Source organism: Delphinapterus leucas, chromosome 2 (genome assembly GCF_059928025.1).
Source record: "Delphinapterus leucas isolate spDelLeu-1000000601 "Yukka" chromosome 2, BTC_Dleu_Yukka2, whole genome shotgun sequence".
NCBI classification, from domain to species: domain Eukaryota; kingdom Metazoa; phylum Chordata; class Mammalia; order Artiodactyla; family Monodontidae; genus Delphinapterus; species Delphinapterus leucas.
Window position 1 is genome coordinate 40,985,425 of NC_143130.1, and position 16,663 is coordinate 41,002,087.

Here is a 16,663-nt window from a genome sequence, read left to right on the forward strand (position 1 = left end):
CCCCTGGGAGCCCCTTCTATATGCACCCACTCGCAATGGCCAGCCGTGCTGCTCCCCATGGCTTTAACTACCGCTAACCGGTTGCTGAGCACAGAATCTACTCTTTCAGCCCTGGACTCTCTCAGAGCCTCCTCTGGGGGTCCTGTAGGCCCCTCACTCCCGGCAGGGCCACACAGGGAATCACAGACTTTCCCTCCAGGCCTGTGTTTCCTTCAGTGGCCCTGTAAGGATTAGAGAATCGGCTCCACAAGCCGAGAGCAGCCTCAGTGCCTCCCTGTCCTCTGGCTGCAGCCCAGGCAGCCCTGAGCTGTAGGCCCGTCTCTTCACTAACACCGCTCCACTCGCCGCCCTGCCTTGGACACAGTTGGAGCTCCCTGGCTCCAACTCCCCTCTAAGCTTCAAGCTGCATCCCAGACAAGGGCCCCTGTGCCCCCAGCCCCCAGCCTCTTCCCTCTCCACACCCCACAGGGGTCTGATCCTGCAGCTCCTTGAACTTCCTGCCGGCCTGGGACACAGTGTTCTCTCGCCTCCATGGTGCTGCCCTCTTGGTGCCCGTGGCTCAGCTCACTGTCCATCACTTCCTCACCACTGGCCTCTGGTTGAGTTAGGAGGCCCCTCTCTCCGTTGCACAGTATCCTTTGCATGATATATCACAGCCTTTTACAGGTTCTAGGGCAGCTGCTTGGGGGCTCGCCTGTCTTCCCAACTCAACTGTGAGCTCCACGAGGGCAGGTGCTTTATCCTTCATGTCTGTGCCCAAAGCTAGTCTAGTGCCCAGCACACGATAGGCCTTCAACAAATATTGGGTTGGCCAAAAAGTTCGTTCGGGATTTTCCCTAAGGATGGGACGTAAAACCCGAACGAACTTTTTGGCCAGCCCAGTATTTTTGGAAGGAATAAAGAATACATTCACTAAAGAGGAATGAAGGGCCTGAGGAACCTACCATGCCGGGTAAGGCTTGGACTGGGGCCACTGCACAGATGGCTTCATCCAGGTGCTTCACAGGCCTATAGGAAACAAGACACACAGACATCCAGACTTGAAGACTTTTCAAGTTTTGCTATCCTCTCCTAGGCATATATCCTGGAGAAATTCTTGTCTATAAGCATCAGGAGGTATGTCAGAGATGTTCACAGTAGTGAAAACTGGGAACAATCTAAATAAATCATTGGTAGGAGAGTGCTTAAGTAATTGTGTTACATTATACAATGGGATACAATATAGCAACGAAAATAAAAGAGCTGGAGCTACATACAACATGTATGGCTCTCATGAACCATATCACAAAGCAAGTTACAGAATAAATAGCATTGAAAAACAAGTTGGGGAATATACATAATATGATTCCACTTACAGGTCCCCTAAAATATGCACAGCTAAACAATATACTGCTTGGAGATACAGTCATATGGATGTGGTTAATTCTTAAAGGAAAACAAAGAAATGATGAATTTAGGAAAACATAAATAAGTAAATTTAAAAAAAAAGAAAAAAGGGACTTCCCTGGTGGCGCAGTGGTTAAGAATCTGCCTGCCAGTGCAGGGGACACGGGTTCAATCCCTGGTCCAGGAAGATCCCACATGCTGCGGAGCAACTAAGTCCATGCACCACAACTACTGAGCCTGCGCTCTAGAGCCCGTGAGCCACAACTACTGAGCCCACGTGCCACAACTCCTGAGCCCACACACCTAGAGCCTGTGTTCTGCAACAAGGGAAGCCACCGCAATGAGGAATGCGCACACAGCAACAAAGAGTAGCCCCTGCTCACCGCAACTAGAGAAAGCCTGTGCACAGCAATGAAGACCCAGTGTAGCCAAAATAAATAAAGTAAAAAAAAAAAAAAAAGTGGTAGATTGAAAAAAAAAAGTAGACATAATATTTGGCAGTAACTCCCACTAAAATGGTGGAGTCTATTTTTCTGCTGCTTAAATGTGGGTGTGGCCAGGTGACATGCTTTGTCCAGTGTCAGAGGCTTGGAAAGCATCAGTGAACCTCTCTGGCAGGTGGGAGCCCTCAGGCTACCAGGTGACGGAGCCTGAGATGGCCTGCAGGAGAGGCCGAAAGGAAGAGCGCCCTGGCCAACAGCTGCCAACTGCCTGATACGTGAGTGAGGCCGGCTTAGACATCCAGCCCCTAACCGAGCTGCCAGCTGCCCGAAGGCACCTGTGAGAGCCAAGGCGAGACCAGCCCATAGTGCTGACCTACTGCATCAGAGACTAAACGCTGACTGTTTTCTTAAGCCATTAAGTTGTGGAGTGGTTTGTTATATGTAGCAATAGATAATTAAAAGGTGGTTAACTTGGAGGAGGAGAGAGAAGGATGTGATCAGGGAGAAGCACACAGAGAGCCTTAACTGAATTGGTGATGATCTATTTCTTAAGCTCGGTGATGGGTACAGTGGAGTTCTCACCCTCCCCCATATGTATGCTAAATACATCCCCTCACACATATTGTACAGATCATTTGCCTGCATAAAATTATTCACAATTTAAAAGAGAGAGAGAGACCCTTGGAGAAACTGATAAAAAACTTTTGGCAGAAATGACCCTCTTCCTGGTCAGGTGGGATATGAAAGATGTCATTTGTGCCATCATACTATATATATATATATATATATATATATATATATATATACACCCACATGTAAAAGACATTGGTGATCTTGAGAAGCTCACCGGGAAAGTGATGACTAGAGAGAAAGTGGACTCTAGGCTGAGAGATTGTCAGTTTTTTACCATTAAATAGCATCATCTGTCTGGTAGATCATGTACCCACCCTGCCCTCAAGCCACTGACCTCTCCACCAGCACACTGAGGGTGGGTCTTTGGGTCCCCGTGGCTGCCACCAGTTGGAGAGAAGCATCTGTACACAGTACCACACATTTCATTTGGGATTTCACTGGCCCCTCGGGATACATGTTCTGTCCTTTGTGGACTAAGAAGTATTTCAAGAAGTGAATGCTTTGGCAGAAACACCTTTCAGGAAGAGCGATGACCCCAAGAGAGAGTCCTGGAGAAAGTAATGGCACAAGCAGGTCAGAAAAGGGGGAAGAGGGAGGCAGCCATGGGCGCAGGGTCTGTGACCAGCAAGAGTGTGAGGGACGTGAGGGCAAAACCAAGCAATGAGCATCCCCCGAGGGTGAAGGCAATAAACCCCAATGTCCGAGGGGAGCCCCCTTCAGGGGGACCCCTTCTAAGTATTTGGGGGAACCAGACCCACGGAGGGGGGCAGGGTCAGCCCTGGAGCGGAGGGAAGGAAGCTACAACGCAGCCAGGTACTGACTCTAGCCATCAAATGTGTATCAGAGGGACGGCAGTATTAGGCAGCGGTGGGGCTCACCTTTGGCTAGGTCCCACAGTGTGAGCACACCATCCTCGCAGGCCAGCACCAGGTAGGAGCAGCAGCAGCTGAGCTGAGACACCGCAATGGGTGCAGCACAGGGCCACACACCCTCGGGATCTAGTGGGGAGGACACCGCTCACCAGGCTGCCCCGGGGCCCCGCCCCCACCCATCACCTCCACCTGGACGACATGAGACCCAGACTAGTCTGCCTGTCTGGACTCACCATCTCTCTCCTCTCTGTGCAATGCTGTCTCCTTCCTCAGGATAATATATATAACAACAAGTTACACCATTATTATACTACAGCTGACATTGAATGAGTACTTACTAGGTGCTAAACAGCGTGGTAGGCACTTTAATGCATCATTTCATTTAATTCTCACAAGGATCCTATGAGGTGGGTCCTGTTAGTACCCCTGTCTTACAGATGAGGAGACTGAAGCAGAGAAGTAAGTGACTTGCCCGAGGTCATATAAGCCTGGTCAGTACAGAAGTTGAGATGAGAAGCCAGGTTGCCTGGGAGAGGGATGGAAGGAAAGAAATTCTTCCCTTGTGAGTTTTTAAACTTTACTTCTGAGATATAACTCTGAAGTACAACATAGTGTTGCACTTCAAGGAATTCTCACAAAAGTGAACTTGCTCATGTAACTGCCTCCATGAGTTTGTAAAAAACAAACCACCACCACCCATATTTCCTAAGTGCCTTTCGATTTCAAAGAGCTTTCACATACAGAAACTCTGAATTTCGCTATTCACAACAAATGCATGCAGTGGATAACAATGGTGTAGTTGAGTAGTTTTCTGTTTTGGATGAGAAAATGGGATTGGGGTGTGAAGTGACTGGCCTGAGACTACACAGTTCGCAGATAGTTGTGCTGGGACGGGCCCTCTGGTGCCAAGCCTACCTTCTTTTTACCTTCGTTGTCTAAGGAGCCCTGTGGACCTGATGGGGCTCTTTCCTTATGGACCTGTCATCTTTAAGAAACATGACAGTTCAGAGACAGAGCCTTGGGGTCACATGACAGCTGCCAAGCCACCCACTCTGCCTGCACAGCTCTGGTCCCCTAAAGCCACGCTGCTGTGTCAGTCACGTGCTCTCAGCTAAGCTGAAGAAGGACATGTTCTCAGAGCCCTGAGCTTAGGCCACTCCCATCTCGGCAGTAAAGTACCAACTTTATCCTTCAGCGTTCGGTTAAGTGAATAGAGGAAGAAGTTGTGACTTCCAGTCCAGTGTACGCCAATGACACAGGCTACCCCTGGGAAAGAAGAGAGGAAACGGGCATTACATAAGGAGTCTGGGTGGCCTTTGGTTTGTGTGAAGGGATTTGCCCAAGAGGAAGTCAGTTTGAAATGGTTCATTCTAATGGGCAGCACCCAGCTGAAGGGTGAGCTTCCAGATGAGGGTCTGGGCAACCCCCAGGAGGGCTGTTCCTAGGGCCAAGTCGCCTTCCTGTGCAGGGAGTGCAGGGAGGATGGTCACAACTGTCCCTCAGCTGCTTTCACATCTCCTAGATAATTCATGTCCACTTGGCTGTCAGTGTTTTAAATAACATTTTCTACAAAAGGAATTCATATCCAGAAGCAGCCTGGCAGGACGTGTGTGCACACTGTCCTCTGTGGCAGCTCACTCCCTGAAGACAGTGCCAGCCTCCATATCAGGGAATCTGGGCTCAGGGGTCACAAGTCCAACCAGAAACCATTAAGCTGCAGCTGGCAGCCGACTTTCCACCTCATTCCCTCCCAGCAGGCAGGGTGTGCTGTGCAGAACTTCTCTAGGAGGGCTTGCCAAGCATTCCCCCAAGGTGACGACCTGCTTCACGTTCAGTTACCTGGGGGGCTCTTAACTTCCACTGGCATTGCAATTATGCAGCTAGGAAGGAGGAAGTGGAACGTGGCCATACTGGGAAAGAAAGAGACACTGGTCAGAGCCATGGCAGACTCCTTGGCAAGGAGAAATGCTGGCAGAGTCTTGGTAGTAAGACCAGAAATGGGTAGTTCAGATGGACCTTCCCAGGAGTTCAGGGCCACGAGGCAAATCACATTCTATGTGCTGGTCCTGGTGAGGGCAAGGTAGGTAGAGCAGTGGAAGTTATTCCCAGGCCGGGAACAGCACCCAGCGTGGGCAGATCCCTTCCCCAAGGGATCTTGGGGAAGATCCCTTAATGCCAGACTTGGGTGAAGTGCATAAATGCTCCTATCCTGGGAGCAGTACAACCAGTGTTGTGCTGATAAGTTGGCACTCTTAAAAAAAACCAAAAAAAACCTGATTTCCTGATTTATAGGGTTTGTAGCTTTTTGTGGTATAAATATTCCCACTATGGACAGTTACCAGTGGTTTAATGACTGGCTTGCAAAATTCCTAAATACCTTGCTGGGCAGCACAGCACTGAACCTTACTGGGTTCCAGTTCAGGCCTCAGGTAGTTTCTGTTAGGGCCTAGCCCTGGGACTTTGTGTGAAGTGAGAAAATTCAAGGCCCACTTGACGGCAAGATGAGAGGTTTCACTTCCCACGTGAAGCAAGGACATCCCCTGAGACCCACAGTAGCTGTGAGGAGAGCTGGTTCCTGAACCTGCTCCACCAGATACTTCAAGGACTTGGGCTCAGTTTTTACAATCACTGAGGCCTACCTGCTGACCGAGATTGGAAAGTAACGTTTTAATAATTACACATTAATGTATTACATTTAGAAAGACTGGATGCAAATGGAGAAAAGTATTAATAGTGGTGACTTTTATTTCCCTCTTGAGGATCATCTGTGCTGTCTAGATAATCAGGAAAACAATTTTTTTTAAGGAGACACTATCATACAAAAAATTATAAAATAGGGAGTTCCCTGGTGGTCCAGTGGTTAGGATTCGGTGCCTTCACTGCCATGGCCCAGGTTCAATACCTGGTCAAGGAACTGACATCCTGCCAGCCATGTGGTGCGGCCAAAAAAAAAAAAAAATTCTAAAATAAACTCTACTTCTCATCTCCATAGATGTCTATGCCTTCTTTAAAATCTGTTATCAGCCTTTGTTTGAGCTATATTTAAACAATCTCCATACAACTTTTTTCTAAGGAATTTTTTCTTTTTTAAAAAAATTTAATTAACGTATTTATGGCTGTGTTGGGTCTTCGTTGCTGTGCGCGGGCTTTCTCTAGTTGCGGTGAGCGGGGGTTGTTCTTCATTGTGGTGTGCAGGCTTCTCATTGCGGTGGCTTCTCTTGTTGCGGAGCATGGGCTCCACGTGTGTGAGTTCTCTAGTTGTGGCGCACGGGCTTAGTCGCTCCCCGGCATGTGGGGTCCTCCCGGCCGGCCCGGGGTTCGAACCCGTGTCCCCTGCATTGGCAGGCAGATTCTCAACTGCTGCACCACCAGGGAAGTCCCTCCATACAACTTTTCAAAAGACTTTTCTGAAGTTCTCAGAAAAGTCCCCCAAACCATCGAGAGCTTTGAGACCTTGAATTAATTCAGGTCCTTGGGCTGATTCCTGCGTGCGCCCAGGGAGGAGAAGCTCCCAGGGCAGAGGCGTTCTAGCTGGGCCCCTCCATGGCTCACCTGAGCAGCTCCTCCTCCCACTCCCCATCCAGGTACTTCCTGAAGGTGGCGTTGAAGATTGCCGCCTGCCGCTCCCACTGACTGTCCTTGATGAAGTGATTCTGCCCAGAGCCCAGCCCACAGCAATCCTCTATCTTTGCAAAGACTTCCAGGGGGCTTTTAAATGTGGTACCTAGGTTGAAAATATTCCAGAATTGGTCAAACCATCTGACTTCCTCCTTCCTGATTTCCCCCTTCTCCTCCATGCTTCCCAATTTCCTGCAGAATCCCTCGTCCTCAGAAATCTGTTCTTGCTTTGCCCAGGTGTTCAGTCCTCTTCCCAGCCTCTCCTACTCCACCAGCTCATGGAGCACAGGCAAAGGGCAGCTGCTCCCCTCCCACTTCTCCATCTCCATCCTGCCGCCATTTCCTGTTTCCAGACTACAGGATCTCCAGAGGCCAAGGACATGTTCACGAGTCACTAGAGGCCTTAGATCACTGTTGCTGTCTCCCAGCCCAGCAAGGCCCCAAATCTGCCGTTACTTGTGCTATTCAGCTGCTGCTGAGGACCTACATTCGACAGTCCCAGCGTCTTCCTGTGCTTACATTTATCCAACTACCTTCCTTTAAAAAAATCTCCTTTCTCTGCCAATCACTTTTCTTATCACTCTCCTTCCCAGTGACCTTGCATTTCCTTCTTTTTCATCTGCTCCTAAATTCACAGTAAAACTAAGTGATTTATTTTCTGGGTTCACAGCCCAACTTTCAGAACTTTTGAAAGTGCCCAGGTCCCTCAAGTTGCCCAGGAGGTCTCACTGTGCCCCAGGTCTCCTTCCCCAGAGGCAACCATTGTTATCAGTTTCTTGCATCAATTTCTAGAAAGAGGCCCCTTCTAGATGGCAATATATTATTATATTATATAATATATACAGTATTATATTATATTTTAAAATATGTATTACATGTACATTTGTATATATTTTATAAACAAATGATAGCATATATCAACTAGCAGTTCTCAGAATGTGGTCCCAGATCAGCAGGAATCTGGCAGGGTTAGACATGAAGGTTCTCAAGCCCCACCCCAGACCTACTGAAACAGAAACTCGGTGGGTGGGGCCCAGCAATTTGGGTTTTAACAAGTCCTCCAAGTGAGTCTGATCCAGCTAAAGTTTGAGAATTGCTGTCATACACTAGAACCCTTGCATTTTGACTTAACAAAATGTCTTGGGAGATCTCTTCATTTCAGTACTATAGATCTTCTTCGTTGTTCGTTGCTTATTTTCATTTAGTAAATCTTTTTCTTGTTGTGAAATATAACACATTCAGAAAAGAGCATAAAAATATGTCGTAATAAATTATTATAAAGCAAACATCTGTCTCTACTGAGGTCAAGAAACAGATTATCACCCCTCCCTAAAATCTTTCCAAGGGCCCTTCTCCAGTCATAACCCCCGGGGAAGAGCGGCAACCATTGTCTTGGCTTTTATGTAATCACTTCATGACATTTATTTTACTTTTGCTACCTAAATATGCATCTAAACACTACAGCTTTGTTTTGCCTGCTTTTGAGCTGTACACAATGGAATTACAGAGTGTTAGCTCTATATGTACCCTCTTTTGCTTAATATTGTTTGTGAGATTTATCCATTTTGCTGTGTATAGCTGTAGTTTGTTCATTTTCATTGCTGTGTAATATTCCATTAAGTGAACTAAAGTTTATTTATCTGTTCTTTTATTGATGGATATTTCGGTTGTTTCATGGTTTGGGGCTATTGGAAATCATGTCATTATTATCATTCTTGTACATGCCTCCTTGTACACATTTACTTGCAGGCCTATCAGGTATACACCTAGAAGTAGGGTGACCAACTCATTCTGGTTTGTGCAGGAGTTTCCCAGTTTTAGCACCAAAGGCCTCACATCCCGGGAAACCCCTTAGTCTCAGGCAAAATGATATTCTTGGTCGCCCTACCTAGGAGTGTAAATGCTGGGTCATAGGATATAACTTATCTTCAACATTACCAGATAATGCTAAACTGTTTTCCAAGGTGGTTGTACTGACTTTCATTGCTAACTGTAATCTATGGGAGGTCTGATTATTCCACATCCTTACCAACTTGGTATGATCAATCTCTTTTAATTTTAGCCATCCTGGTGGGTGTGGAGTGGTATCTCATTATGGTTTTAATTTGCATTTCCCTGATAACTAATTATGTTGAGCACCTTTGTATATGTTTATTGGCCATTTGAATAATCTCCTGCCTGTTTTATGCTGAATGATCTGTCTTTTTCCTAACAATTTGTAGGAATTCTTTATATAGTCTGGATGTGGACCATTCATAAGTTTTACATGTTTTGCAAATATCTTCTCCCAATACATGATTTGTTCTTTCATGCTCTTAATGATGTCTTTGGATGATTATAAGTCCTCAATTTTAATGTAATCAAACTTATCAACTTTTATTATATATAAGTACTTGAGTTTTGTTTAAAAAGTCTTTCCCTACCCAGAGGTCATAAAGATATTGACTTATTTTCTAAAAGTTTTATTGCTTTGTCTTTCATATTTACTTCTATAATTCATCTGGAATTTAATTTTGTATATCACGTGAGGCAGGGGTCAAGTTTCACTTTTGTTTCCATATGGACAACCAGCGTCATTTACTGAAATGACCATTCACTACTCTGTAGCACCACCTCTGTCAGGTATCAAGTGTCCATTTATGCTTAAGTTTGTCCTGGCCTCTCTATCCTGTTTTATTAATCTATTTTTCTATCTACTATTTCTATCTATTTATATTTCTGTATTTTATATATATTTCTATTATTCACTCATCTCTTTTTCTACCTTGTCTTAATTACTGTGGCTTTATAATAAATCTTGATGGAGCAAATCATATCACCATGTTCTTTTAAAAGAGTGAATTGGCTACCCTTGGTGTTTTGCATTTCTCTCTTTGTTTTTAATGGTTGTAAAGTATTCTGAGTGTACCAGATTTATCTAACCAGTCTTTTGCCTCTATAAATAGCACTGCAGTGAACATTCTTGTAGGTATATCTTTGAATATATGTGTGTAGGTATATAGGTATATCTTTGAATATGTGAATATTGAGAGGATAGACTCTATGTCCCGTGTCTACAGTGGACTTCCCCTCTGCTCCTCTTAACCAACTCCCACTTATTCTTCAAAACCTTCCCAAATGTCCCTTCTTCTGATAAAGCCTCTGCCTATTCCCTGGGCAGAGTTAGTTACTCCTTCCTGTATGTTTTCATGGCCCTGGATGTTTCCCATTGTTGCACTTATCATATCCTACTATGGTGGTTTCCTCCTATTCTCCCTTGGTACACTAGCAGCTTTCAGAGCACCGGAGATGTGTCTTACTCATCTTTGTGCTTGATGCAGTATTGGCACTGATGAATGAACTAACACAGGAATGTAGGAATGAATGAACTCCACTAGCACCTGGGAAAGATGTCTCTTTCCTGATATCCCAATTCTGTTAGTTAACTGTATCCTTGTAACATTTATATTTTTAATCTTTAGGTCTCAGAGCTTATGAATTAAAAAATTACCTTCAGAACTATACTTGTCAATTAGATATTGCTACCAATAAATGGAAAAGATGGGAAATGTGGAGAAAGGCAGAGAATGAAAAAACTAATAAAGCAATGGCAAAAGGAAAGAAAGTATTCATTGAGTTATACCTACCTGCAACTGGTTTGGGTGGTTTGATTTTCATTATGTAAACTGGAAGACTCAATTTAACATCTCCTCTAAAAGAAATGTTTATATCCTACAATAAAGAAAAGGCACAGCTAATAAGCCAACAAAGGAGATAAAACTGTATCATTAAAAACACTCATTTCAAAAGAAGGCAGAAAAAGAGGAATAAGGAAGAAAAACAGGTGGGACAAATAGAAAGTAAATAGCAAAGTGGTAGATTTAAACCTAAACATATCAATAATCACATTAAATATAAATGGCCTAAACACCCCAATTAAAAGGTAGAGATTGACAGATTGTATAAAAAGGCAAGACCCAACGATATGCTGTCAAAAAGAAACTCATTTTAAATATAAAGACACCAATAAAAAAAAAAAGACACCAATATATTAAAAGTATAGAAAAAAGATACATCTTGTAAACTGATCAAAAGAAAGCTGGGGTGGCTGTATTAATATCTGACATAATAGATTTCAGAGCAAAGAATATTACCAGTGATCAAAGAGTCATTGAATAATGATAAAATGGTCAATTCTCAAGGGGACATAAAATTCTAAATGTTTAGGCACCTAATAGCAGAGCTTCAAAATACAGGAAGCAAAAATTCTTAGGTGTGAAAGCAGAAATAAATCAATCTACAATCTCACAGATTTCAACACTCTTCTCTCAATAACTGACAGAATAAGTAGACAGAAAATCAGTAAGAATGCAGAAGGGAAAGCAGTGAGGATATAGAAGACTTGAATAACTTGGACCAACAACAACAAGAATACACATTCTTTTCAAGTGCACATAGAACACTTACCAGGATAAACCATATTCTGGGCATAAAACAAGTCTTAATAAATATGAAGGGTTTCAAATTATATGAAGTATGTTCTCTGATCACAATGGAATTAAGTTAGAAACCAATAAAAGGAAAAGAAAGATGTCTGGAACATCTCAAGTATTTGGACACTAAATAACATGCTTCTAAATAATCCACTGGTCAAAAAAGATATAAAAAAGCAAATTAGGAAGTATTTTCAAAAATGAGAATATAACATCAAAATTTAAAGGAAGCAGCTAAAGCAGTACTTAGATATAAGTTTGTAGCACTAAATGCCTGTGTCATTCTGCAAAGTTCGTAAGGTCTTGGTGTAGGCAAGGACACAGGAATGATAAAGGTCGTACATATGAATGATAAGGTCAGGAAACAAATGGGAAAAGAAGGATTACTCAAAAATATTTGTGTGGCAATTGCTATTTTAAAAGAATAGATAAAAGTTGATCTCTTCCTTGCTCCATTCACAAAAGAAACTCCCATGTGTATAAAAGAGTGAAATGTCCAAAAAAAAAAAAAAAAACTATGAAGAGTATTAGAAGAAAACACAGGAGAATTTATTTATAACCTTGAGATAGACAAAGCCTTCTTAAGTGCAATGGCTGTAAAGAAAAGATTAAAAATTCTGATTATATCAAAATCTAAAACTTCTTTATAACAAAAAAGCACATAAGCAAAGTAAAAAGGGAAACAACAGAGTGTAAGAAAACATATAATAGGCAAAGAATTCACAGGCAATTCACAGAAGATAAAACCTCAATAGCCAATAAAAATATGAGATTAATGAAAATTAACACGAGATGCCATTTTGTTCCATCAGTTTGCACACACAAAAAATTAATATCAAATTTATCGAGGCTGTGGAGAATTACTGATTAAATGTAAATTGTCATGCCATTTTTGGAGGACAATTTAACAGTATCTACATTAAAACTAAAAACGCATATATCCTTCAGAAGCACTCGGGTATACAAAGAAGAATTTACAAAGATTTTCATTGCATTATATAAAAGCCACCCTCAATGGACAAACAGCCAAATAAACTATGGTACATCCTTAATAGGAATAGTACATAGGATGTCAAAAGAACAAGGTAGGTTTATCGGACATTGCAAAACTTTGCCAATAAGTTGATTAGTATAAAAATGCAAATTTGTAAGAAAATATATATAGTATGATGCCACTTATATAGAAGAAAATTCCCATAAAATGAAACTATATTTTTCTAAATAAACTGATATCAGAATAAAAATACACACTAAAGTCCTAGAAAACACACACCAAGATAATAATGGTGATGACCTCTGGAGAGGGCTGCTCTATCTGAATTACTTGGCTTTTCCCAGAGTGATGTGTTCACATATTATTTGTATAATTTGAAACATAATGTAATTTTAGAAGGGAAAAAGGAAAGGACTCTAGAAAGAGACTTCCATTTGGAAGTTCACCACTGCCCTTCTGATAGGCCAGAATCCCAAGAGCTAAGCCTCTGGAAAGTATGGTATGCTCTCTGCCTCAGAGGGAGAGCCAGGAAGCTCCAGGGAAGCCACTCTGTTCTCTACGGTATCCCAATACAAAGACAACCTCCAACACCAAAAAAAAAATCCCTCAGTTTGGTGGATTGGGCTGTTACTTTGGCAGAGGCAAATTGGATTTCATGAGGCCTGAAGTGTATATGATTTAGGGGTCTTTGTAAGAAAGAGAACACAAAAGTTTGAATACAAAATGCCCATGACCACCCTAATACCACTCAATCTGGGGGAAGTTGTGACAGAGGGGAAGTTTGAGTGAGAAGAGATGGTGGTCTTAAGTGATTACGGTTAAAACATGTTACTTTTTCCAATTTTACAAAAGTATGTGGTCATGTGAACATACTGCTAGGGCCCCTCCTATGGCCTTGGAAGGGGCCATACAAGTGAGGGGCCCTGAAATTTAACCTCCTTTACCTTCAGGGAAACCCATCTCTGAACAAATGACTTGGGTCAATTATCCTCAAGGATAGGGGGCCATCTTCAAGGGAATGAGGCACAAGATTAAGTCACAGAGAATCTGAAAATAGTGCCCTGGTAGAACATTTTATTGGTATATTTGATATTTAAGGTAAATTTCAAATCAAAATAAAAATTCTGACACGTAACTTAAATCTCTTTGGAGATTTCCTTTAAAGTTTCTTACCATTTCTAAATTATCTGCAGTCACGGGATCAAGAGTGTTCTGAGGAGAAAAACAAGAAATTAATTCACAATAGGTTTGGTATATGTTCTCCTTCTTCCTTCAATCCTTTGAGATGCTCTTTCTTCCCCCCAATTATTTTCGTGAGATGTGAACTCATCCTGTAGACATTGAGGACCAATATTTGTGTGGTCTTCTGGCCTGCGGATTTTAACACATGATCCTTGTCCTCTAGGATCTTAAAATGTATTTGGGGAAACAAGAAATCATTAGTGACGTTAAGAGGAAATATGAGTAGAGGGGAGGAGATCAATTAGGAGACTATTACAAAAATCTAAGTTGAAGCGAATATGTCTGATTGGCAAAATATATCAGTGATGTTGACAATTATATTTAAGTAACTCTAAATACAATTCATAGGACATGAATTACCACTGTAACTGGCATTAGTTGATTGCTTCTCAGTGTATAGAAACAGTGAATTATGGCAAGAAACCACCCCCATTCCAAGGTGCTTCTCCCACTTGGATAATAAATTAATCCCTCAAAAAATGTATCTGTTGGGCACCAAGTAGGATACCATGGGGTTGGTTGATAAAAAGAAGCAGAAGCTATGGTCTTAACAACCTAGAAATTTATCATCTAGTTAGGAGAAAAGGACTTCCATGCACAACCAGATAGTATGTGAGAAGTGTCAAAGAGACGTATAGAGAATAATTTCTGTAAGAGTTTAGAGGAGGAAGGTCTCTGGGCCAGTAACTCTCCCAGGGATACAAAATCACACCCTGCTATGAAGACATTCACTGGAGAGAAAAGGCATTTATTCACAGCCACTCAATGAGCTCGGCATCATTGAGTCTCAATCTTGGTCTCCTATATTAATAATTTCACTAATTCTTTAGCACCTAATACAGTAGTTTTAAAGGCATGCTCAATGAATATTTGTTGTTGTTGATTAAAAAAATAAGTGCACATCAGATAGATGAGAAAATTTTGTCTTAGGGACTTCCCTTGTGGCACAGTGGTTAAGAATCCACCTGCCAATGCAGGGGACACGGGTTCGAGCCCTGGTCTGGGAAGATCCCACATGCTGCGGAGCAACTAAGCCCGTGCACCACAACTACTGAGCCTGCACTCTAGCCCGCGAGCCACAACTACTGAGCCCGCGTGCTGCAACTACTGAAGCCCATGCACCTAGAGCCCATGCTCCACAACAAGAGAAGCCACCGCAATGAGAAGCCCGTGCACTGCAACTAAGAGTAGCACCCACTCGCCACAACTAGAGAAAGCCCATGCTCAGCAATGAAGACCCAATGCAGCCAAAACGGAAAAAAAGAAAAAAAAGAAAATTACATCTTAAAATAATATTTACTGAAAAACTATATTTTAAAGAGATGGCATGAAGCCCAGGGATCACATACAATTAAACTGAAATGGTAGAGTTCCTACCTTCTAAGAATAAATGAAGAATGCATGTATTCCTATATAGTGAGTCTCCTGCATACAAACGAGTTACATTCTGAAAGCATGTTCGTAAGTCCAATTTGTTCGTTAAGTCCAACAAAGTTAGCCTAGGTACCCAACTAACACAATTGGCTATATAGTACTGCACTGTATAGGTTTATAACACTTTTCACACAACTAATACATAAAAAAGAAACACAAAAAATAAAGAAAACATTTTTAATCTTACAGTACAGTACCTTGAACAGTACAGTAGTACTGGCTACATCTCCTCTGCTTTTACTCTTGCTTCTGGACATCCTGGGCTTGAAATAAAGATACTGTACTACTGCCCTCTATACAGTCCTGTACAGTAAAGTACACAAAAGCACAACCACTTGTAGAGGATGCGAGCATGTGACAATGTACACCAGACATGTGAAGGCACGTTTGCATCTTTGAAAGTTCAAAACTTGAAGGTTCGTATGTAGGGGACTTACTGTATATTTAGAATAACCCTTTTATACCATAATCTGGGGAATTTAGTGGAATGGGAGACATGGAAGGATTATTTCAACCCAGGAGGGAAAAAAAATATATCTATTAGAGTCAAAAAAAAAAAAGACACACTTCCAGAGAAATGCCTGGGAGTGCTCTTGGTGGAGAGGCAACACCTAGACGAGAGAGATACCGGATTCCAACACCTCTGCTTTTTTTTTCCAAATATATATATATATATATAGGAGTAAAATTGCGTTACAATGTTGTGTTAGTTTCTGCTGTACAATGAAGTGAATCAGCTATATGCATATCTATATCCCCTCCCTCTTGGACCTCCCTCTCTCCCCCCTCCCCACCATCCCACCCATTTAAATCTACAAACAATAAATGCTGGAAAGGGTATGGAGAAAAGGGAACCCTCTTGCACTGTTGGTGGGAATGTAAATTGATACAGCCACTGTGGAGAACAGTAAGGAGGTTCCTTAAAAAACTAAAAATAGAACTACCATACGACCAAGCATTCCCACTACTGGGCATATACCGTGAGAAAACCATAATTCAAAAGGACACATGCACCCCAATGTTCATTGCAGCACTATTTACAATAGCCAGGACATGGAACCAACCTAGATGTCCAACGATAGATGAATGGATAAAGAAGATGTGGTACATATATACAATGACACCTCTTCTTTTTAACATCTTATTTTAACCACAGCAAATTGATTTGAGAGACATGGGCCAGTGTGCCTCTTGTCCTCTCTTATGGCCTCTAGAAGGCCTCCTTCATCTTGAAATTGCAAGGAGGAGTTAGGCTAGATGTGGGTCAAGGGTAGGGATAAACATATCAGTTGAAAACAGGGATGTTGCCTACCAGTTGCAGCTGTCTGACTTTTTTCTTTGGATTTATGGTGAGTTGGGGGTGCTCCACTTCCTTGAGCCAAGACTCCTTAGGCAATTTATACACATCCAGCCAAATATCCCCAGCTCCTGCATTAGGAAACCAAGGAACCATTGAGCAACTGCAAGCAGGCAACAAGTTTCCCCTGAGAAACGGCCCGTCTTCACAGAACCTCTGTGAAGGTTGGCACAGAGCCCAGCAGGCACCCTCAGAACAGCAACTTTGACAAA

At 42.5% G+C, this 16,663-nt stretch overlaps 1 protein-coding gene across 1 annotated transcript in view; it reads right to left on the bottom strand.

Annotated features, from left to right (window-relative positions):
* WDR93 (WD repeat domain 93) overlaps positions 1 to 16,663 on the bottom strand; it is a 41,857-nt gene that overhangs the window by 10,685 nt on the left and 14,509 nt on the right. The window contains exons 5-13 of the mRNA XM_022564028.3: positions 16,407 to 16,522; positions 13,592 to 13,630; positions 10,579 to 10,663; positions 6,887 to 7,058; positions 5,174 to 5,244; positions 4,514 to 4,600; positions 3,341 to 3,460; positions 2,797 to 3,010; positions 945 to 1,008 (exon numbers count right to left, since the gene is read on the bottom strand). Coding sequence (XP_022419736.1) covers positions 945 to 1,008; positions 2,797 to 3,010; positions 3,341 to 3,460; positions 4,514 to 4,600; positions 5,174 to 5,244; positions 6,887 to 7,058; positions 10,579 to 10,663; positions 13,592 to 13,630; positions 16,407 to 16,522 — 968 coding nt within the window. The remainder of the gene's footprint in view (positions 1 to 944; positions 1,009 to 2,796; positions 3,011 to 3,340; positions 3,461 to 4,513; positions 4,601 to 5,173; positions 5,245 to 6,886; positions 7,059 to 10,578; positions 10,664 to 13,591; positions 13,631 to 16,406; positions 16,523 to 16,663) is intronic.